General features: G+C 35.1%; 1 protein-coding gene across 6 annotated transcripts in view; it reads right to left on the bottom strand.

Annotated features, from left to right (window-relative positions):
- Nucleotides 1-24,483, bottom strand: part of MIA2 (MIA SH3 domain ER export factor 2) — a 134,592-nt gene extending 110,109 nt beyond the window's left edge. For all 6 annotated transcript variants that reach the window (XM_051978057.1, XM_051978060.1, XM_051978058.1 and 3 more), the window contains exons 1-4: nucleotides 24,354-24,483; nucleotides 21,599-21,732; nucleotides 17,569-17,655; nucleotides 659-1,868 (exon numbers count right to left, since the gene is read on the bottom strand). In XM_051978057.1, coding sequence (XP_051834017.1) covers nucleotides 659-1,868; nucleotides 17,569-17,655; nucleotides 21,599-21,732; nucleotides 24,354-24,468 — 1,546 coding nt within the window. In that variant the 5' untranslated portion in view covers nucleotides 24,469-24,483. The remainder of the gene's footprint in view (nucleotides 1-658; nucleotides 1,869-17,568; nucleotides 17,656-21,598; nucleotides 21,733-24,353) is intronic.

The following is a 24,483-nucleotide window of genomic DNA, read 5'->3' as shown; positions in this document are numbered from 1 at the left end:
TGGGAAAAATGTGTCAATCTATTCTTCTATGGCAATATTCATTATTCTGGTAAATTTCTAAAGCAAAATATTCTTCCTTAAATTATATTGTTTTCTTCTATTAGAATGTAAGTTCTTTGAGTATTGGGGCTATCTTTGCTTTTGTATTTGTACCTCTTGTATTTAGCATAGTGCTTGGCACATAGGCATTTAATAAATACTTTTTTATTCATTCATAAAATGATTAATGAAAAAAGGAAACTTTGATATCTTTAATGTCACTTTTATCCCTCAATTTTTAAAAAATATTATTAAGCTCTAAACTAAGTAGAACAGTAGATGGAATTCTAGGTCTGGTATTAGAAATATCTGATTTCAATTTCAGTTCCAGACACTATGACAATAAGAAAATTATTTAATTTTGATGTGCCTCAGTTTCCTCGATTATTAAAATGAGGATAAGAAAAGCACTCATCCACCAGAGTTGTTATGAGGACCAAGCAAAATGACAATAATGACAATAGTGTTTTACAAGCCATTATAAGTCCCAGGCTGAATTAAAATGTAAAAGGGAAGTGATAGGTGATATTTCTATTTCTTGGGAAACAACAGATGCCTGAATTTTTTTCTCTTTAATATTTTAGAAAATAAATTAGATCCTAGAAAGTTTCATACCAACCTGATTGACTGTTTTTGGTTTTTGAATTAATTTCCACATTTTCTGTGATTTGACTTTCATCTGATAATTCTTCTGTTCTGTCAATTGCAAGTAGTTTATCTTGACTCCCCAGTTTTTTAGAAAATGGTAATTTGTTGTGTGAGTTCCAAGGATTATTAGCATAATCAAACAGCCTTTCCAAATAACCTCCTGTTTTCTTAAATGTTTGATCTTCATTTTCCCCAATTTCCTTTGTTTCTCTTTCCTCATTATGATCAAGGTCAAGATTATTAGATGAAAGATTTTCATTGTCATTTTCTCCACTGCTGCCTTCTCTTTGTTGCTTATCTATTTTCCTTTGTTCTTCTTCAGTATATGCAAAGTACAGCATATTACTGAAACCTAAATCAAACCAACTTGGCTTGAGAGCTGAATAATCTTTTGTCTCGGGCTCCTCTACTTCTGACAATTTTTCTGTATGTGAAACTATGGGCTCTTGATCAGATGGAAGATTGATGGGAATGTCTTCTGGTAGTGAAGTATTTTCTAGTAATGAATTATTTTTTTTAGATAGTAACTTAAATCCTGAATCCCCTTGGCCAAAACCAAAATATCCTATTAAGTCATCATCAAGCCAGGTAGTTGTCTGAGGATCAGGTACTTCTTCAAGCCCAGATTGTGGTGCAGACTGTTCCAGGGGACAAGGATCAAAATTTGGTAGAGTTTCTGACTCATGCTTTTCAAGAGGATTGTCAGTGTTTAACTCCTTTAAGTCATTCTCATCACCTAGAGCTATGAGAAATGAATTTTCCTGTTGTATTTCAGCAATTGATTTAAAAGTTTCTTCTTGGACTTCTTCACTTCCCAGACCAAACCATCCTCTTACCCAAGAAGATGATGAAGGATCCACTTGGGTAACATAACTTGAAGAGTCTTGCTTGGCAGCATTTTTTGTTAAACTCTCAGGTTTTACTTTCCCCCAGATTCCTGATTCATCTGTACCTCTGATATTTTCTAGACTCTCTGTTCTTGGGGATTGATTATCTAACTCAGTATTTTCAGGAGTTAAATAAATTCCAAGTGTTCTCTGTAATTCATTTTCATCTACATTAGATTCTTTGTTTTTTTCTTCTATATCTGAATAGTCAGTTCCTTCATTATCATTATACAATGTGCTCTCTTCATTTTCAAACACATAGTTTATTTCATGAAGACAAATAAAATCAGATTCCTAAAAGAATAATATAGTTTTATATTACTGGGGAAAACATACTAGAGGAAATTTATCAAAATCATTTCATAGATGAACATCTTCTTTTTAAATGTTTCTCCAGCCTTCCTCAGTAATATATGCCATAGATAGTTTCTTACTGTTAGCAAATTATTTTCTGTAGCTAATATGATATACATAAAATTGACACTAAGTTCTGATCATTATGTATGTAATTAATATGCTCTTACAAACTTAAAAACAACCTGTGAAGTTATTTCCCAGACTTCACATTTTCAGGATAAATAATTCTATTTTTAAATAAATCTATATAGGTCTTTTTTTTCTTCTTCTCATTTTCATTGTTCTCTAAACAACTGCATATTTTCTAAGTAGTGTACCTTTTAACGAAACAGAGTATTCTAGAAAGCACTATAGATACATTCTTTTTTTTTTTTAATAGACACATTCTTAACAATTCTTTTAAAATATTTACCTTTAAAAGTATTTTAAAATGTCATTTAATATCTGGAAAATTGACCATTTTAGCTACCTAAATAAGCAATACCTACAATAGCAAGTTACCTACAATAAGCAAAAAATATATATAATCCCACATGAAAGTTTGGTCCAATATTTAGTCATATTTCTATAGTTATATCCTTAACTAGAGGCACCTCAAATTCTCAATTGGATCACAGGATTCTACAAACCATTGCCCATTAAAAAAGATCAGAGAAAACAAAAGCCTTGTTTCTCTTTGGTCCCTTATTAACCCTTATCTCTTTACTTCTTTGAATAGGCCTTCTGACCTAGTCTTTGTGACTATTTGTGACATTACATATTTGTGATTGTATTGTGACATGATTATTCTATGTTATTTTGGGGAGGTCAGAAGTAGAGAGAGCATTATTGCAGAATTATTCTCTTCTGCAGGTTTACTTTGTAAATCTTTTATCTCAAATCAGTATTTGTTCTCTGTATTAGGAAATTGATATTGTTAGAGATAGAGACTAATCATTGAGAGAAATCTGTAAGTACATAGAATATACAAACAAATCTATCAATGTTCAATCAACCCAAAGACTCAAGCTGCTAGGGAAAAAACTTACTATTTGACAGAAATCTCAGAGAAAACTGAAAAAGCAATCTGACAGAAATTAGGTATTGACCAACATTTTACAATCCCTCTCCCCCATACATGTTGGTCATATTACTTCTCTGCTTAAAACCTTTCACTGGCTTTCTATGGTTTATTTAGTGAGGGGGAAGGAAAGGGAAGAAGCATTTATAAAGAGCTTACTATGTGCTAAGCACTGTACTAAGTATTTCTGATAATATTTGAGTAAAATTTAATTTAATAAAGTTAAAAGTATTGCCTGTTATACAAAGTCCTCCATAATCTAGAAACATATTGCCTTTGCTTCATTATTTCATACCATGTCCCATCCATTTATTGTCACCCATACAAGTCCCACACTTTCCTAATGCCATGCCATTGCTCAAAATGTTCTTAACTTCACAATCATATTTCCCCTTACTCCTCTCCTCCTTGGCTGTTATGTTCCTATCCACCCTTTAAAATCCAATATAAATACCACCTTTTCAGGAAGACTTTTCTGTTTTATTCCAACCAATAATGAAATTTCCCCTGTCAGGCTTAATATAATATAATGCTTATACCTTTTTATGAATGTATCATTTATTATACATTATATTACAGTTATTTGTGTATGAATCAGATCCTTCTGTAAAGATGACTGTAAATTCCATGAGGGCAGGAATCTTGTCTTATATAAACATCTTCCTGGAATAGAATATATTTAGTAAGGGCATATAACAGGCAGTTAATAAATTTTGTTGAACTGTTTCGCATCTGGGAAAATCAAATTTATTACTGTACAGTCACAGCTCAGCTCTCTATTTATCATGCATACCCTCCCACCCCAACTCATAGCAACACCTTCCTGCCTAAGCATATCCTACAAAGCAGAAAACAAAGAAAATCTCTTATTTAAATTACCAAACTCAATCTTCTCTGAGGGAAAATTAGTTCATCAGATATCAAAGCTATTAACATATAAGAACTCTCCACAATAATTGGATCAGTTCACAATTCCACCAACAGTGTATTAGATTCTCAGTTTTCCCATATCTCTTTAGCATTTATAATTTTCCTTTTCTGTCATATTAATCAAGCTGATAAGTATGAGGTAATACCTTGGAATTGTTTTAAGATGCATTTCTCTAGTCAATAATGATTTAGAGCATTTTTTCCATATGACTAGAGATAGCTTTCACTTTTTTCTCTTAAAAGTATTTTATTCTGGGGACAACTAGGTGGTGCAGTGGTTAGAGTACCAGCCCTAAAGTCAGAACAAGCTGAGTTCAAATCTGGTCTCAGACACTTCACATTTCCTAGCAAGTCACTTAACCTCATTGCCTCAGCCAAAAAAAAAAAAAAAAAAAAAAAAGTATTTTATTCTTCCACATACATTTAAAGATAGTTTTCTTTTTTTTCCTTTAATGTTTTCTTTTTTTCTGGTAATACATATACATTAATTTTTTTAAAATACATATTTGTGAATATGTAAGAGAGAAAAATCAGAACAAAAGGGGAAAACCATGAGAGAGAGGGAAAAAAAATAGAAAAAAAAAAAACAAAAAAAAAAAAGTGAACATAATATGTGCTGATTTACATTTAATCTCCATAGTTCTCTCTCTGGACGTAAATAGCATTTTCTCTCCAAAATTTATTGGAATTGCCTTGGATCATAGAATCGTTGAGAAGAAACAAGACTTTAATAGTTGATCATCTCACAGTTAAAGATAGTTTTCAACATTCATTTTTGTAAGATTTTGTGTTCCAAATTTTTTCCCCTCCCTCTTTTACCTTCCCTGTACCCCAAAGCAGCAAGCAATCAGATATAAGTTATACATGTATAATATTTTAAAACATATTTCCATATTTGTCATATTATGCAAGAAAAATCAGACTAAAAGAAGAAAAAACCACGAGAAAGAAAACAAAGAAACAAAAAAGTGAAAATACTATGTTTTGATCCACATTCATTCTCCAGTCTCCATAGTTCTCTCTCTGGATGTGGATGGCATTTTCCATCACAAGTCTATTAGAATTGTCTTAGATCACCATATCTTTAATTTCTTCATCTGAAGATTTCTGTTCATATTCTTTGACTATTTATCAATTGGGGAATGATTTGTATTTTTATAAATTTGACTCAGTTCTCCACATATTTGAGAAATGAGGCTTTTATCAGAGACTCTTGCTATAAAAATTGTTTCTCAGCTTTCTCTTTTCTTTTTCATCTTGGTTGCACTAGTTTTGTTTGTGCAAAAATCTTTTTAATTATATAATGTAATCAATAATCCATTTTGCATTTCATAGTGTTTTTTAGCTCTTCTTTGGTCATAATTTTTTTCCTTCTCCAAACATCTGACAGGTAAACTATTCCTTGCTTTCCTAATTTGCTTATGATATCACCCTTTATGTCTAAATCTTGTACCCATTTTGATCTCATTTTGGTATATGGTGTGAGATGTTTCTGCCATACTATTTTCTAGTTTTCCCAGCAATTTTTGTCAAATAGTGAGTTTTTAATCCAGTAGCTGGGGTCTTTGAGTTTAACACTAAATTACTATATACTATATCTTATGTACCTAACTTATTCTCATTGATCCACCACTCCATTTCTTAGCTAGTACCAAATACTTTTGATGATTGTGGCTTTATAATATAGTTTTAGATCTGGTACAGCTAAGCCAATACTTCTCCCTTGTTGTGGCAAGTTGTTTATGGGGTCCCACATGTGCAGTATATACTTAGCACATGTCCAGTGTTGTTTTGGATACATAAGGATATTAGGGTATATAAAGGGGGAAGACCTTAGAATAAATGGACTCCATATTTTAACCATCCTTGGGAGTCTTTCCTCAATCTTCCACTAAGATGGTATATTTTAATCATTTTGGCATGGGGGCTCTAGAAAGCAAGGTACATTTTTGTCATCCCAACTTGGGGACTCTAGAAAGGACACAACAAGTATATAGTTCTTTGCTACCAGATACACCAAAAAACACTGTTATACATACTTTTGAACCTATAGGACCTTTTCCTATTACTTTGATCATTTTTTTTTTAATATATATAGGACTAGCTGTAAGCAAAGAGAATTTAAAAGATATAGACTGTTCAGTAACTTTTTGTGTATGGTTCCAAATTACTTTCCAGAATGGTTTTACTCATTCACAAGTCTACCAATAGTACACTGATGTCCCTGTTTTCCTGTATATCTCCATTTTCCATTTTTGTTATCTTTACCAATCTAATGGGTAAAAGATTTATATGAGCTGATTCACAGTGAACTAATCAAAACCCAAAGAATTTACATCAATAACATCAATATTATAAAAATGAACAATTCTGAGGATTTTTACAAATTGATGAAGAATGAAATGAGTAGAATGAAGAAAAGAATCTATACAACAACAATATAAAGGCAAATCCCTTTCAAATCTGTAATGCACTCTGATCAATAATGACCATTCATGATTCCAAAGGATCAATTATAAAACATACTATGGTAACAAATTTAGGGTATGGAATAAGACATATATAAATAGATGTAATAGATTATAGATTCTAGGGGAGACAGCAGTAGGGAGCTCCCCCTGATCTTGGGGGATCTAAACATCTGTCAATGATTCTAAAGTCTATTGGCTTTAGGATAGTCTTAAATCTGCTGATCAGTGATAACCAAATTCCTGAGACCACTCTTCAGTTCTATGTCTAAACCATAAAATTAGCATATCAGTGACATGAAGAACTGGGTAAATTTGTCTCTTTGTTCCTGATTCTTTGCTAACTTCTTTCGAAACTTAGCCCACTTCAATTGGCATTACAGTTACAATAAATTTTGCCCCTTGACTTGGATATGGGTTCAAGCCTGCAAAGTCTTTTGAAACACCTCGTGATACTGGTCTTTACCCCCAACCTTTTGGGATCCCTTCTGAACCTTAATAGATGTGCATGTGTATATATACTTTAATATATATACAAATAAGTATACTTATATATTTACATACTGACATTGAGTAAATTTGTTTTCCATGATTCTGTATCTTGTTACAAGGAATTTGTTTTTCTTTTTCTCCTTATTAATAAAGTGGAGCATGAGGCAGGAAAGAAAACAGATTTCTGTTAATTAAAAAAATTTAAATAGAGAGGACTTTATTATAGATATGGGTGTTTATTTTTTCAAATGAGGTCACTGCAGTGTTAATAAAGTAACTAAAAGTTTAAATGATTTGTCATAAGTGACCTCAGGGAGAGGGAGGATCTATAAACCTGTGTGGTGTCTTTTCCCTTATCCCTCCACACTGCCATGTGGTGTCTCTCCTAACTCCACTATATACCCCACCTCCCAACTTCTCTTTATAGTTAACTTACTCTTTTAAGATGCTAATGGTAGAACCATAGGAAAACTGGGTTTGAGAACTTAAAATGATCCAACAATCCCAAGCTTCTGTTACCTACCTAAAAGACCCTTGTCTCCTTCTCTCCTGCATAATAATTGCAGTGGAAATCTCATAGAAGACTGCTATCTTTCTTCCCAGTCTTTGATGTATTCCCTTAACAAACAGTTGCAAATATGTCAGATAACAAGTTTGCTGGTTTCTGTCTTTTGTTTAGAGCCATGTGATTTGGATACTGATCCCATGTGGCCAAAATTTGACTTTAATAAATTCTCTGATTAAAAATTAATATTTCTCAACTCGTCTCTATATCTTGGCACAACACTAAGTCCCTTTCAGGATTTAGTTTGTCAGCTAAGGGCATGTTCCAATATCATGGGGTATTTCCTTTCTCCTGATAAAGGGCAAATTCTTTTTTTTTTAATTAAAGTTTTTTTTTTTATTTTTCAAAACATATGAATGGAAAATTCTTCAACATTAGCCCTTGCAAAATCTTGTGTTCCAATTTTCCCTCCTTTCCCCCATACCTTCCCCAGATGGTAAGTAGTTCAATATATGTTAAACATGGTAGAAATATATGTTAAATCTAATGTATGCATACATATTTATACAATTATCATACCAGATGAATTTTGAAGGGTCAGAAAATCTATCTTGTCATCACTGGTTTAAACTGACCAGGTTCAAGGAGCTGGAAAAGGCTTTTCTTTATTGTGTTTCTTTAATAAGCCTCATACATATAAGCTGACATATCCTACATAGAATTAGAACCTCATTAACAGAACATAGGATATATGATGAGGGAGGATGAACATGTTTAGGAAGAGCATGTAAGAAATGATGTAAACCTAAGGGGAACTGACCAATCCATTCTTTGGGGAGGAGGGAACTTCAATAAACCAAAACTTGCATAAAACTTGTCTGGTATTCCTTTCCACTAGAAAGGTGGAGCCTGCTTCTGGTCAGAAGTGTCCAATTCCTGTAGACTTTCTCAAAATTTCTTTATTACCTGACTTCTGGAGTGAGCTTATTTCTAACAGTCTAGAGATCATATTTTAATTTCTCATTAAAATTGCTAAGAGGAAAGATGAGTATCAAAAGAAATCTAATCATTTTATCATAAAAAAGCAAAATTCATAATTCAGTTCAGATATGTGATGGTTTTCTGCTCATAGTTAGAAAAAGACAAATGCCTTCAGAGTAAGCAAGTAGATATCTATTAATCTAAGTTCCAATGTAGACTAGGCTCAGGATTCTTTCTCTTGAAAAAGATAAAACTATCTAAATTTTATTTAGGTGACTGAATATTTTGTTCAGAAAACTAGCTCCTGAGAATTTGATGTAACAGAAGTCTGTCCCCTGATTTTTGTGGAAGGTAGGCCATCTGACCTGGGGAAATTCCTAAAAATGATCCCCACTCTCCTACCTGGTTGCCACAGGAAACTCCCACCTCCAATTAATCTGGGAATTATTTTGGTCTAGGAAACAATTACCACCCTTTATTGATTTGGAAATTAGCCTCTAATCACTCTCTAGCCCCAAATCATAGAAGGCTAAATAAAAAACAAGATTCTGTACCCAAATCTTTGCTATCTTCCTAATCAGGAAGCAGCCTACTGAGGGAAATAGTTTTTCAGTGAAAATAAACCCATTTTTGCCAAAAAAAAAAAAAAAAAAATCTCACCTGGAGATTGGGACTGCAAATTCTTTTGCAAAAACCTGCAACACCAGCCTGGGGACCCACATTGTTGTTAGGGTATCTTCACTCGTCAACATTTGGTAGCCTGGATGGGGATCCTTGAAATTTTACATCCTCCTGGATGAGGTAAGCCTCTTCTTGACTCTGCTGTCTCTGTTCTATATCAAAGGACACTCAAACACCCAGAAAGGTGTGGGGCTGTTGGGAGCTCTACACTCAGCAGACTCCCTTGACTAGGGACACCTGGGGGATGCATGGATTCAAAATTCTGACATCTCTTAGCAAAAGTACCCTTAACCAGACGACTTCTGTCACCTGTCTCCCTCTCAGGGACGTCTGAGAGAACACTATAAAATCTGAAAACCTAATTTGTGGCAAAAAAAAAAAAAAAATTGGGGGGGAACCAGGAAAAATGGTCTATTAATAGGTCAATTAACTATAGCACTATCTAGCAGTTGATTTGGCAAAGACAAGGCAAGTGAAGTGAAGTTCCCTATGTCCGACCCTTCATGGCCTTGTCTCAAGATGCTAAATTAAGACAGCACTGCAGGATGGTGCTGGTAAAATTTACTGGAGTGGAATTGAAAATAAATACTGATCTTTTTGATGACCCTCTTCTTTTCACTTCCCTCACTTCTCTAGAGACACAGGATCCTTTCTCTATACCCCCATGCAGTTCTTATCAGGAGGCCTGTGAATCCCTTCCAGAATCACCCCCTTATTAAAGATAGGGCCTTGGGTCCAAGAACATTTCTTCAACTTGATCTCTCTCTCACCTCCTGAACCAGATTCTAAAGCTGCTCAGCCCCCATTCCTCAGTCCTTCTCAAACAAAGAGAGGGATCCCTTTTTCCTCCTCCCCAGGATCCCGATTCAGCTACTCCTTTCTAATCTTTGCCCCCTGAAAGAAGCAGCAGACTCTCAGAGAGAGATACTCAGGGAACAAGTGTCTTTTTCTTTTTCTTTTTCTTTCTTTTTTTTTTCAAGTGCCTTTTTCAATGTCAGATATCTCCCAGATTAAGGAAAAACTTGGCCATTCATCTGAGGACCCCAGCAAGTTTATTGAGGGGTTTAAGGCCAATGCCCTCCAATTTAATCTTTCCTGGAGAAATATTAATATTAAACAATCTGCTCCAGATAAAAGGAGGAAGCTGTAGAAGCCAGCTTTGGGCTCTCAAACTTCTTCAACCCAGCTATTAGAAACAGCTTTTGGAGTCTTTCATAATATGGATGGTGCCAATTGGAGAATGGCTGGGTAAATTGTGATATATGAATGTTATGGAATATTATTGCTCTGTAAGGAATGACCAGCAGGATGAATACAGAGAGGCTTGGAGAGACCTACATGGACTGATGCTAAGTGAGATGAGCAGAACCAGGAGATCATTATACACTTCGACAACGATATTGTATGAGGATGTATTCTGATGGAAGTGGATTTCTATGACAAAGAGACTTAACTGAGTTTCAATGGATAAATGATGGACAGAAACAGCTACACCCAAAGAAGGAATACTGGGAAATGAATGTGAACTATTTGCATTTTTGATTTTCTTCCCGAGTTATTTTTACCTTCTGAATCCAATTCTCCCTGTGCAGCGGGAGAACTGTTCAGTTCTGCAAATATGTATTGTATCTAGGATATACTGCAACATATTTAACATATATAGGACTGCTTGCCATCTTGGGGGGGGGGGTGGAGGGAGGGAGGGGAAAAAACGAAACATAAGCGAGTGCAAGGGATAATGTTGTAAAAAAATTATCCTGGCATGGATTCTGTCAATACAAAGTTATTATTAAATAAAATAAAATTTAAATTAAAAAAATAATAATAATATGGATGGTGCAGCAGCAGAGGAGGAAGACCTCTGTTAAAGTGTTAAAGTGAGTTATGTGTTAAAGTGAGAAATGAAGTACAGTCCCAATTTTTATCCAGGAACTATAGGAGTTCATGCTTCAGGTGTAATGGACAGGGCCATTGGGGCCAAAACTGTCCTCGGAGAAAACCCTCCAGTCCTTGTCCCAAGTGCAAACAGGAGGGGCACTGGAAGAGAGACTGACCACAAGGGAATAAGCTGTTCCCCCCAATGCCCTGCCCTTCAGCAGGAGTTTGGGGCTTGGTCAGGCTCCCACTCACACCACCACAACAGCTGAACCCTAGGTATCCTTGGGTGTAGCAGCCATTTTTTATATGGGGGCTTCTTTTTCTGATCTCACCCACTCCTCTCCTAATAGGATAATGGGGAGTGAAGGGAAACTTAAGAACTATTTTGAGACCTTCCCTCTGCCCTGCCAGTTTGGTAACCTGTTGTTTAAATACTCCTTTGTTATTATTCCCTCCTGTCTTGTTCCCTTATTGGGGTGTGATTTAATGGTGAAATTGGGGACCCAATTTGGTCTTCTCAGACCTCCAGGTGATCTTTTTGTGCTTTTTTCAAAGCCCTCCCATCTCTCTCTGAAATCTGGGAAATATAAATTCCTCTGTCTGAGACCAAGGAATCCCTGGGCGAGCCACTCAAGGCCACCAGTGTATTCCCCCATAAACACCAATATTCAATAAAGCCAGAGGCTAGGGAGGGATTGCAACCCATTTGAGAAATTTCTCAAGCACAAACTTTTAGTTCCCTGTGAGTCTCCCTGCAATGTTCCAATTCTCCTTGTTAGAAAACCAAATAAGGAGTTTCATATGGTACAGGACCTCAAAGCAATTAATGAGGCCATAATTCAAATTCATCATTGTGCCTAATCCTTATATTATTCTTACTCAGATCCCAGGCAACACAAAATGGTTTCCTACTCTAGATCTTAAAGATGCTTTCTTTTGTATACCTTTGCATGAAGACTCACAATTTCTTTTTGCTTTTGAATGAGCAAAGCCAGGGGAACATCCCCATCAATTAATGAGGACAGTTCTGTCCCAGGGCTTCCGAGATAGCCCTCACATATTGGGACAGGCACTGGTTAAAGATTTAAGGGATTTGGAGCTGCTTAACAGCAGTCTCATCCAATATGTGGGAAATATTTTGATCTGAAGCCCCACCCGAGAGGTTTCCCTAGATGCAGCCATAAAAACTCTTAATTTTCTGGCTTCTAGGGGCCATAGGGTCTCCTTATTCAAAGCCCACCTTGCCTGCCAGTCTGCCAAATATTTGAGCCATAACCTTACTCCCACCTCTCGCACTCTGACTGAGGGGAGAAAACAGATCATTTTATCCCATCTGGACCCAGCTTCAAAGAAACAATTATGCATTTTCCTAGGCATGGCTGGTTTCTGTAGAATTTGGATATTTAATTTTGGATTATTGCCAAACTCCTCTATGATTCTATTCAAGGCCCTGACAAACTTTCCCCTTGATGGGCCTGGATCAGACCAAGGCTTGTAAGACCCTGAAAGCCAAACTGACTTCTTCCCCTGCCCTAGTTCTACCTAATTTAGAAAAGTTTTCACTCTCTATGTGGATGAAAGGTGGGGTCAGGCTCTGGGGTTCTTAACTCAGGCTTTTGGACCTGATCCCAGACAGGTTGCCTACTTCTCAAAGAAACTGGACTTGGTTTCCCTAGGATGGCCCTCATGCCTTAGAGCAGTGGCTGCTAAGGCCCTTCTAATGAAGAAGCTTCAAAACTCACCCTAGGGCAGCCATTGGAGGTTTCAACCCCCCATCGGGGGGTTTTAGCATTTTAGAAGCCAAAGGTCATCAGTGGCTTGTTGGTGGGTGGCTTACTAGATATCACATTCTCTTTACTAGCATCCCCTGACCTGAGTGTCACACTGAGTGTGTCACACTCTTAACCCTGCCATTCTGCTCCCTGACAACAGTCAGGTGACATCATTCATAATCGTGAGGAAACTTTAGATTCTGACTACTCCAGTAGACCTGACTTGAGGGACATTCCTCTTGACAACCCAGATGGTGAATGATTTACAGATGGGTCTAGTTTTCTTGAAAATGGGGAAAGGCAGGTTTTTCTGTAGTGACCCTCAATAGCATTCTAAGAAGCTTCCTGGGATTTCTGCCCAGAAAGTTGAACTCATTGCCTTAACCAGAGCTTTGGAACTGGGGAAGGGAATGAGAGTGAACATCTATACAAACTCCAAATATGCTTTTCATATTTTGCATGCTCATGGGGCTATATGAAAATAAAGGGGACTTTTGACAGCAAAGAATTCTTCTATTAAATATGTGGGGGAAATTTTACAACTAAGCAAGCTGTCCATAAACCCAGAGAGGTTTCAGTCATATTTTGTAAAGGAAGCCAGAAGGGAGATTCACTTCAGGCCAAGGAAAATAGGTTTGCAGATTCAGCTGCTTGAGATGCTGCCCATTTACCCCTGACTATGGCACCTTTAATCCTCCAGTTCTCTGATTCTTATACCCCTTCAAATAGCTCACAGGAACAAGCCCTTGCAGAAGAAAGGGAATACACTCTTTCTCTTTCTGGCTGGTCTCAAACACCCTCAGGCCAATTTTTAGGCAATTCAGAGGCAACTCAGTGGAAACTTATTTCACTAAACTACCCACTTGGGAAGAAATGCTCTTCAATCTCTTGTGAAAGGCATTTTTTACTGGTCACAAGCTGGGAAAAACAATCAGACAGGGCTGCCAAGTAATTCCTGAAGGAGCTGTTAAACCTCCCCCTCTCCTGAAGCCTGACCCTCTTGAGTATAAAATTAAAAGGACCATAAGAGGTCAGTTTGACTACTCCAATATCAGTCAAACTGGAAGGGTTCCCCAGCTGGACACATATTTCTAGGATTAAAAATGCTGCTTCTGTTACCTCTCCTTCAGATATTTCTGAATATTCTTGTGAACCCATAAAGGACCTAAAGCTACTCTTCTTCAGGACCCCTGAAAATAGTCTGGAGAAAGAAGGGTGAAATTGTCTGCATCCTTCTTTCTCTCTAGTCTTCTTTTGCTTTTTCTCACTTCAAGAACGAGATCTTTGCTCCTAGCATTTTCTCTCTGGCTTTTCTTGATGTCATTCTGTGGTCCCTGCCAGTAGGGCATTAACTTCTTCTTAACCTTTCATACAAGGGAGCTCTGTGAGCAGTGGGAGCATTCAGGATTGTTGGGTGGGCCATCAGCATCTTCAAGGCAGCCCACAGATGGGACCTGATGCATTATTTGCAAAGGCCCCATTCCCAACCATTCCCAAATGTCACCATCTCCACCCTAGATGCCCCCCCCTTTTTTTTCCCCTAAAGCAATTGGGATAAAGTGACTTGCCCAAGGTCACACAGCTAGGAAGTGTTAAGTGTCTGAGACCAGATTTGAACTCAGGTCCTCCTGATTTCAGAGTTGGTACTCTATCCACTGCACCATCTAGCTGCCCCTTGCCACCTTATTTTTAAACTGCTTGTGAGATTTGTTTCCTCTAGGCTCCAAGCTACAAACTTCCAACTACTCATTCAGTCTGAAGATCATGGGATATTATGGAACAACTGACTTGGACACTCAACATCCCCTAGATGTTAATCCTGCCACCTTCAGATCTCACATTTCCCCTCCTGGCCTGAACCCCCATTGTCCATAGGAACAGCTCTATGGCTCTTGTCAGCTTGAAGCAGCTCCAGAAGATGAGACCTCTGTCCCTTTGCTCCAAATGAATTTGGGAGTGACTGTTTAAAGGGGGATTGAGGTAATAGAACTGTGTCCCCTGTTCTTTGTGGAGAGTGGGCAACGTGGCCTGGGGAAATTCCTAAAAATGATTCCCACCCTCCTATCTGGTTCCCATGGGAAACTCTCACCTCCAATTAATCTGGGAATCACTTTGATCTGGGAAACAATCACTACCCTTTATTGATTTGGAAATTAGCCCCAAATCACTCCTTAGCCCAAACCATAGAAGGCTAAATAAAAAACAAGATTCTGCACCCAAACCTTTGCTATCTTCCTAATCAGGAAGCAGCCTGCTAAGGGAAATAGTTTCTCAGTGAAAAGAAACCTATTTTTGCCAAAAAACCTCACTTGGGGGAGGGGGCAGCTAGATGGCACAGTGGGGTCAGCTAGGTGGCACAGTGGTTAGAACTCCAGCCCTGAAGTCAGGAGGACCTGAGTTCAAATCGGATCTCAAACATTTAACACTTCCTAGCTGTGTAACCCTGGACAAGTCACTTAACCCCAATTGCCTAAGCACAAAAAAAAAAAAAAAAAAAAAAAAAAAAAAAAAAAAATGATCTGCATGTTTCTTGAGGGGACTTCACTATTTAGATATTCCATTCAATTTTGTTATGTTCCCCCTCTCTGATGATATAGTCCATGCTCAAAGATGGCAATTAATCCCACCCTCAAAATGTGTCAGTTAATATGTATGGGATATGTTAAGCATGCTTGCTTGTGAAAAGCTTTATTGACTTCAGCTGGTTTTAGCAAGTTTTAGACCTGAGTCCCTTATCAGAAACTGTATGTTTAGCTGCCCCCATGCAGATCATTCTTGCAAAACATTCATATTTCTACATGACCACTTATCTAACAATTCCTCTTGTGCCTGATGACAAATGAGGTTAAAAAAAAAAAAAAAGGTGGGGGAGGGAGGCCACAAGTTCAAACCACAAAGATGTTGTTTGCCTGGACTTTGCTTCCTCTATGGACCTCCCATCCCTTGGGTGCTGACAAAATACCTTTGTTTCCCCACTCTTTTTTCTTGTTGCTGGGGAAAGTTCCCATATTCAGACTGAGAACTCTGAAACCCAGCCAATGGGACGAAGAACCAGAGTGGGTTTTGTACTTTCTTGAGTTCTTTGTATTCCCTGCACACTGTTTCTGAGCACCACATGGACAGTATCCTTTCTACAGAGAAAGAGATAAATCCTTTTTTGATTCTCTATTCAAGTCTGTCTCTTTTTAAAGATATCCCTATGGAATTATCCCACACAAGGAGTAACATATGAGAGGTAGGTAAGAAAAGCTGTGTATAGAGTGGAGTGAAGATCTCTCATAAGGATGTGGCTTTGATCTCTACTCTAATTATGACTTGAGATTTTTGCAATAACAAGTTGAGCTATAGCTAAAAGCAGTTTGATTATCTTAAATAAAGTTACATTTCTCTCCTATCTCTTCCCTCCCTTTCATTAGCATTTAAGTACCTAATATGGTAAACAGTGTCCATATTTAGTTTCTGGGTAAATTAGAACTCTCCAGCCAGTGGGAGAAAAGGTCAGAGGGTGGGGTGGGGGGGGCTTCTGGTTAGGATCTATATAATCCTGTGTTTGGAGTTTGCATGTTGCATTACTTTACTGACAAACACCTTGTTTTTTGGGAATTGCTCTTTATCATGAGATTGTAATAAACCCCTTTTTTCTTTTCTTATTCTGAGAGACTCTGATGTTAATTTGGGTTCACTGTCCCAAACAGCTTTAATCTAGAAGAGCTCAGACCAATTCTGGGAGAGACTCAAAATAACAGAATAAAACATGCTTTCTTTTTGTATTTGACACACTCTCCTTGAAGGAGGTATGCTTGCTTCTACAGAGAACTGAAAGTTGTATCCTTCAATCTTTCTGAATAAAACATCACAGGCTTCAAAACTGAGTCTAGAATCTTGTTTGTTACTGGTTCATTAGGAACTGCCTACCTTAAGGTAGCAGGTTCTCTAGGAATTTTGCCTGCCTTATGGCATCTTCCTCCTTGTTTCTTTAACAATGGGAAACCAAGTAGCAATGGCTAAATCCTCTCCTTTCTACTTTAATATCATCTTTTCTATATATCTCCTCCTTTCCAATGACACTGCCATAGTGCAGGCTTTTACCTCCTCATACCTTGACAATTACAATAGATTGTTATTTGATCTACTTGCCACAAGTCTCTATCCACTCCAATCCATTCTCTTTTTAGCTGTCAAACTAATCTTACTAAAAGACAGGTTTGATCATATCACCTCTAGATCTAATAATCTGCAGTTGTTCCCTATTGCTTCCAGAATCAAATATGAAATATTCTTTTTGATTTTAAAAACCTTTCATATGCTTATCTTCCCTACTTCTTAAATCTTACTGTCCTCAATGTACATTGTGATAATAACCTCCTTGGTGTTTCTCATAAAAAAATGATGTTCTATATTCTCACTATAAACAGTTTTGCTGGCTGTTCCCCAGCTCTATAACATTCTTCATTCTCATGTCCATCTCCTAGATTGCCTGGTTTCCTTCAAGTTTCAGCTAAAGTTGAACCTTCTGCAAAAAGCTTTTCCTAGTTCTCAATTTTTGTGTCTTCCCTCTCATATTTACATCTCTCTATATATTTGTATGTATGTATGTATAAAATATAGTAATATACATATACTTAGCTTGTTTGTACATGTTCTTTTGCATGTTTAACTCTCCCATTAGACTATTTTTGCATTTTTTTGTATCATCAATACTTAGTACAGTGTCTATAACATATTAGGTATTTAAAAAAAAAAAAAAAACCTACCTAGTTGACCAGTTTGAAAAGCAGATAATTAATGAGAATTGAAAACATACCATAAGAATGAAATGCTCTAAGAATAATTTTAGGATTAATTAGAAAGAATGGAGATTTGTACTCACTTTAGTTGGCACTTTCACTTCTTCAGAAATGAATACCTCCTCAATTTGGATTGCATCTTTGGGAAAATATCCAAAATCCTTTCCTTTCTATAAAATGAGGAAAAATAATATTATTTTTTAAAAATTTCCCTTAAAGCAATGAAAATTATTGAACCTCATTTTCTCCATTGCCCAGTTTTTAAAGAATTGTTTTTTTACCCACAGAATTTTGATCTTATCACCTCAAACTGTTTCCAAAATAGATCTTATACCCCTGAGAAAGAGGACATTTAAAGCACTTTACACTTTATAAGCTATTACAAGTACATATGTCAATACTCAAAAAAAGTGTTAAAGTTTTCAAAGAAAAAAAAGTCTTCACTCTGCATTATAAGCAGAAACTTGTTGGAAACAATTGCTAATAATTTATAATCAATCTAAATCTAAGTCCTATCTTACTTATAAAAGTAAATAGGATAAAAAAAAAATAATAAAAAACCCTAGTTTCCTCTTGTCCTCAGACATATAATATAGATAATTTTGAGATTCTTATTTATAGAATTTTTAAACAAAATATATTTAACAATCCAACAGAACAATAGTAATTTAATTTTCAGCCTACACTTGGAGAATCATTTTCCTAAAACATTTATTCTCACTTTGACCACTCCCTTCAAGGGTGATTCTTTCCAGGGGATCAAAGGTAAACTCAAATAATCTTTTACACACACCCTAATTTGGTCAAAGAGTAGAGAAAGTATCTACAACACTTAGATGAATCAGTTAAGAGCCCTGATCTGGTCAGAGCCTTAATTGCTTCAAGGGAACAGTTATTCCTGGGTTAATAGTAGAGAGGAGAGCAGATAGTTAATAGAGGACTGCTAGTTAAAGAAAGACTGATAAAGTTTCTCTTTCAGATTGGTTCAAATGCTTCAGACTGAGATAATGTTTTTTAATGTTTTCTTAATGTTCCTAAATGAAAAAATGAGGAGGAGTACAGAGGAAAGGCTTGTTGCTTCCACAGTGTGAAAGAAAAAATATCCAAAATGCTAAAATGTCTTTGCTTTAAATATGGAAGTCAGGAGAGATAAGCAATTTGTATTAAATTTTATTCCCTCATTCCTACCATTGTAATGTAACTGAGGCAAATCAGAAATTAGGTTTTTAACATTTTAATAGAGGAGAATTTAGACTAGCCAGTCAGATAAGGCTCTTGCCTGAAAGATAGCCAGCCCCTAGCAATTAAAATACAGACTTTTTATAGGGATCCAGCTATAAAGGAAACAAAGGCAGGGGAGGAAGAACATTGGATAAGTCATAATTTCAGGAAGGGTCATAAATTCTGATAAGAAGGTCAAGAGACAGAAAGTCTGGGGCAAAAAAAGATAGTGAGTATTATCCAAGCATTTGAGATAAGCCATCTGGAGTTTTATGACTCACTGAAATGTGAGAGCTTAATGGGATAAGGAAAGGGAAGGTGGTCATAATATTTTATTCAAGGTATAGCATAATAATTCAGGGAAACTGAGGTATGATTCAGGGAAACTGAGGTATTACACCACAAAGTATTCTGGGCACAATAAAGGCAAATTGATAAATTCAGGGCTGACATGACATTCATGTGGCTTTGATATAGCAGATATGCAAATATTACACTCCTAGAATTCAGAGAGTAAATAACTGGTAAGGGTTCTATGTTTTGAGCAAAGGATAAGAGAATGGAAAGCTATATCTGGGTAAGTTAGTTTATATACTCAGTCTATCCCAATCATAAAGAAAAAAGGACCAATTTGCATTAACTTGGCATCAGCAATGGTACCTAGTTTGATAGCTGTTGCAATTACTTTAATTCCAGTGAAGTCATACCCAATGGTACTGTGTCTTAATTAAGATACCACTATATTATTTTGCTTGGTTTTGTGTGTTTTCTAATAAATTTCACACCTTTAGAATGTTATTGGTCTAAGAACAGTCTTCTTTTCCCCTTGACTCTTCAGATGCACAGACCTGCCCTGATGATATAATTTTTTTTTTTCAATCATGTCCGTCTCTTCATGAATCCATTTGTTGTTGTTGTTGTTGTTTTTTTTTTTTTTGGCAAAGATACTAGAGTAGTTTGCCATTTCCTTCTCCAGCTCATTTTACAAATGAGGAAACTAAGACAGAGTTAAGTGATTTACCCAGGGTCACACAGCTATTAAGTATATGAGTCTAGATTTGAACTCAGGAATATTATATCAGTAAGCTACAATATTAGTTCCAAATTGATATGTGACCTAAATATAAAAAGGATCATAAATGTAGAGATCTTAAAGGTCATCTAAGAATAGCCAAGATGGTACTATATAGAGAGAGCTAAATTTGGAGTTAAGAAGACTTGAACTCAAATTCTGTCTCAAACACTTATTAGCTGTGTAAATCTCTTAACCTGTGTCATCAACCTCAATTTCCACATCTGCAAAATGGTGATGATAAAAAGCAACGACTTCCAAAAGTTATTGTCAAGATAAAAATTTGTACCTTATAAACTTTAAAATTATATGTAAGTTAAGATATTGCTATTATTATTATTATTCAAAATACCTTATTTTAAATAGGTATTTCTATGAGACTAGAAATACACTAGGTATTTTTCTGGAACAAAAGGACTCTGTTTAGTGTGTTATAAATCTTTTCAATTCCTCCAATTAAAAAAAAAAGAATGAGAGGGGAGGAATAGAAAGAAGAGTTGAACATTTGGGACCAATGTTCACACCATAAGCAATCCAATAACTTAATTGGGCTCAGGAAACTTCTGATAAACTCTGAGTTTAAGTTTTAAGATTATACTTCAGAGAGTTATCAAGTCATTCATAAAACTAAACTGTTAATCTGTAGCTCAAAGGGAAATGTCAACTTCCCATGACAAAAATATAGGATCCTAACATAGGTAATAATACAAACAAAAAACTCTAGGAATATCCCTCTGTATACATTCTGATCGCAAGTAACATTATACCTGAAAAAAAGAAAGAAACAATTTTTTTTTTACAAAATAATTAGGCTTAGGACCTAATTAAGTGAGGACCATCAGTGAGATAAATAATAATAAAACATTCTCTACTCAGGACTGTTGAATTTAGTGTAAAATCATGACTGGACAATGCGTTAGATGAAGAATAATTTCTATCTCTCAGTAGAAAGGTTGGAATAAAGGTTGGTATCTACATACTGATTTGTTCTGATTGATTTTACTTATTATAAGAATGAGGGTAAAATCAGTAGGAAATGTTAGTGATTTTAAAAAAAAATCATCAAATGACTTAAAAAAAAAGATACAGAACAAATCTTTAAGCAAGGAAATGGAATTAAGACAAGAGAAGCAGACAAAACTTTCTGGTGTATAAATACGATGGTATGTAAAATAGTATACAGTTCTTGAGATGAAGAGGCAGAGTTTCAGTTTTAAACAGTGGCTATGGTTGTTAACACTATATGTATTCAATGAGGAATGGACACATATTTAGCTATTCTGCATACTTATACAATTTAGTATTAAGATTATTAGTCATAACATTTTTTTGACTGAAAAACAATGATACAAAGTTACATATACCTATTTTCCTTTGCAGGCATTAATCATTAATTTATTCAGTTAATAATGCCTTAGGAAAGCAGTCTGAATTAGTGAGGTTTCTGTGAATCTCAATCTATCTAGACTTTGAGCCAAATAAATGTTGTTTTCCCTATGGAAAATATGTTTCCCTCATTCCTAGGCAATTATTCTTTCATTTAGAATAGTATAATAATAATTCTATAGAAATATGTCCATTCCCTTTTCACAGAAAGTATACCTTTGAATCCAATGAATAGTTTCATTCTTTCTCACAAATAGCCAATTTTGTTCAGATTTTCAGATGTTTGAAGGCTTTGTTAATATCTACAAAATGCTTTCATAGCTTTAGATGAAAGCTCATTTAGAAGTGCAAAATATATTTTATTTGTCTTCATCATATTCCATTCTAATTATTTAAACATTGGTTCTGAATTCAGTGTTGAACAAGATACTTACACTCCCTGCCCACAGATCTTCTCTTTCTCCTGAAAGTTTGGCATAAACAGATATCTCTTCTCCTGTTTTGAAGTTCAAGTACTGGCAGTCAGGTCCTTTGTAATCTCTTATGGCCACGGCTCTACTTATTAAAGCTATATAAACGTTTAAAGAGAATATAAATTTTAAACACTGATATTTAAAAATAACCTATCTTTATTGTCTTCTTGTCACATGTCATATTTTATATCATTGTCTTGATATGCATATGCATCTCAATTTCCTCATTTGTAAAAGGAGAGGATCAATCAGACTCATATTTCCAGCTCAAAATCTGGGTATTCATCATGATGTTATGGAAAGATTTAGTGTTAGAAGAATTATTTACAAAATTCCAGCTGTATGAAGTAGAGCAAATTTATCCTTTTGTGGGAAATGTCCTCACTCTAAAAAGAAAGGGGCTTGACTAGATGATTTTTAAGGTTTTTCCAGTAATTCTGACAAATCCTATTAAAATTCCTTTGGGATATAGCTAAGTCCTCACTCAACTGCTCTACTATAAAGCAATCTTTTTCTGTAGAGGGCCAGAACTCTGGAGAAGTATGCTTGAAATAAGGATACTTACAACAAAATGTTAACTCAGTGGAATTGATGAGAAAATGATTCTCTAGTTTACATATACTTAGTACTTAGCATGGTGATATAATAGTTCTACAGTTGGCACATACTCAGTATGCTGTAATTATGTAATTGTAATAGGATATTTAAGGGCTGAGAAAACTGGGGACACAGTCAGTCAGATTGGGACAGACTGTGAAGGAGACAGACTATGGCAGACACAGACTGTGAAGGACCCAGACTGAGTCAGACTGGGTCAGACTGTGACAGACACAGACTGTGAAGGAGATAATAAAGACTTTTGACTCCATTCCTGACCAACTTCATGGTGACTATCCTGCTGAGACCAAGGCCCATCCGCAGGTCCTCCAGAAAGCTAGCCCGGACATTACATTTTCTCATTTCCATGTTTTTACTGATGCACTGCTCATATTGTAGTATTAATTATCTCATGCATATTAGGTCTTGCTCCCTAATCTGTATAAGCTCTTTGAGGGTAAGAAAGTTGTTTTACATTTCTCTCCTATTCCTGTCAGTCCTCAAAAGATCCACAAGAGATTCTCAAAAAAAATTTATTAAATGAGTAATTTATCAAATGCCTAAGATTAATCTTTCAACTTGAACATAACATATGGTATATGTATACATTGTAAGTATCTTCAAAATTAACTCATATTTATAGTATATATAGTATATTACATGTATTATATACTATACATAGTATATATAATATATTGTATAGTGACATTCCTCAATGAAGATTTGATTTAATAAGACCACTAATTAAATTTAAATATCACATAAAATTACACAAATTGGAATGTCTTCTTTATTGTTGATCTAAAACAGAAGTTTCAAACACAGGACCCCGGGCTACTGCCAAGTATGGCCCAAACCAGATTAAAATGGAATTGAGAAATATTTAACAAAATAAATAAAAATTTAATAGTATGTAGATATTGTTAACATGTGGCTATATAAGTCAATATGCAGCTGGAGGATCCTCACATATAGTTTAGTTGTTCTGTTTCTATTTGAATTTGATATCATTGAGCTAAACTATGACCCTATAGATATAAAAATGTGAGAAAAATAAAAATTTGAGACAGAAAAATAATTGCAAATGAGCTGTTGAGTGATAAATCTTATTCTTCACATTTACTTTTAGAAAAGGGATTAAGAAAAAGTATTTTTTCAGAAGTTTAGAAATAAAGATTACAAAGCAGATAGACCATAATTATTTATTTGAAACCATTCTAATCTATTAGGTTACAATAATACCACATATTGTTAGGAAACTTGGGTTCAAGAACATATTTTAGATTATGTTGATCACAGGCAGTTATTTAACCACCTAGAATATTAGGTAGGAACCTGGTCTATAACTTGGGGGAAATAATAACTATTATTCTCAAAGAACTGTCATGAGGATGGAATGACAAATGTAAATAGAATACTTTGCAAATTACAGAGCATTATAATGTCAATTTAAAGGTAGATATAATAGTTGAAATATTTTTGTAATAGATTTAGAAAGAAAATCTAATTTGAATTTCTTCTATACATAAACCAAATCTTCCTATGAGAAAAGTCTTTGTTATCAGTTAAAGGTTTGCATAATGAATTTATGAAAAATTAATAATGAATCCCTGAGGATTAGGGATGCTAAAATTATATATGTATATGTATATATGTTATATGCCTAACACTATAAGTCATATTGGCTCAAATATATATATTTTAAATTGTTGGAGAATGAGATTCAGAACATGATTGAAAATTAAAATAAATCTTTTGTTATATAAATCAGAAAGAATATAAACAGAAAGTAGTTTATATCTTCATATACCCCAGTAAGTAAAGTGGTTAATAAGTGGGAAAATAAAATGGTAAATAATTAAGTATATTTTAAAATGCTACAAATTTTGATTGTAATATTTGGGAATATTTCATTTAAATTTATACTGAACTTTGACCCTTTGACCATTTCTATGAGGTAGTATCACAGAATACTTCATAGACAATTTATAAAGTCATCTTTTTGGTATATCATTTTTATACCAAATATTTTTATTTTAATATTTATGTTATATATTTATGTTGCTATTTTACAGTGTCATTTTAGAGCTAATCTGTAAGGAAAAAAAATCAGACTTACTTTCACATTCCATATCTCCGCACTTTTTAAACTCTGCCAGTAGTTCTGTACTCTCCATGTTCTTTATTAAGGAAATGACTAGAAGGAAAATTCTGTGAACTCCAAATTGTCCCATGACAAAATAGAAAAT

Source organism: Antechinus flavipes, chromosome 2 (genome assembly GCF_016432865.1).
Source record: "Antechinus flavipes isolate AdamAnt ecotype Samford, QLD, Australia chromosome 2, AdamAnt_v2, whole genome shotgun sequence".
In the NCBI taxonomy this organism is placed as follows: domain Eukaryota; kingdom Metazoa; phylum Chordata; class Mammalia; order Dasyuromorphia; family Dasyuridae; genus Antechinus; species Antechinus flavipes.
This window is presented reverse-complemented; position numbering and strand designations above follow the sequence as displayed.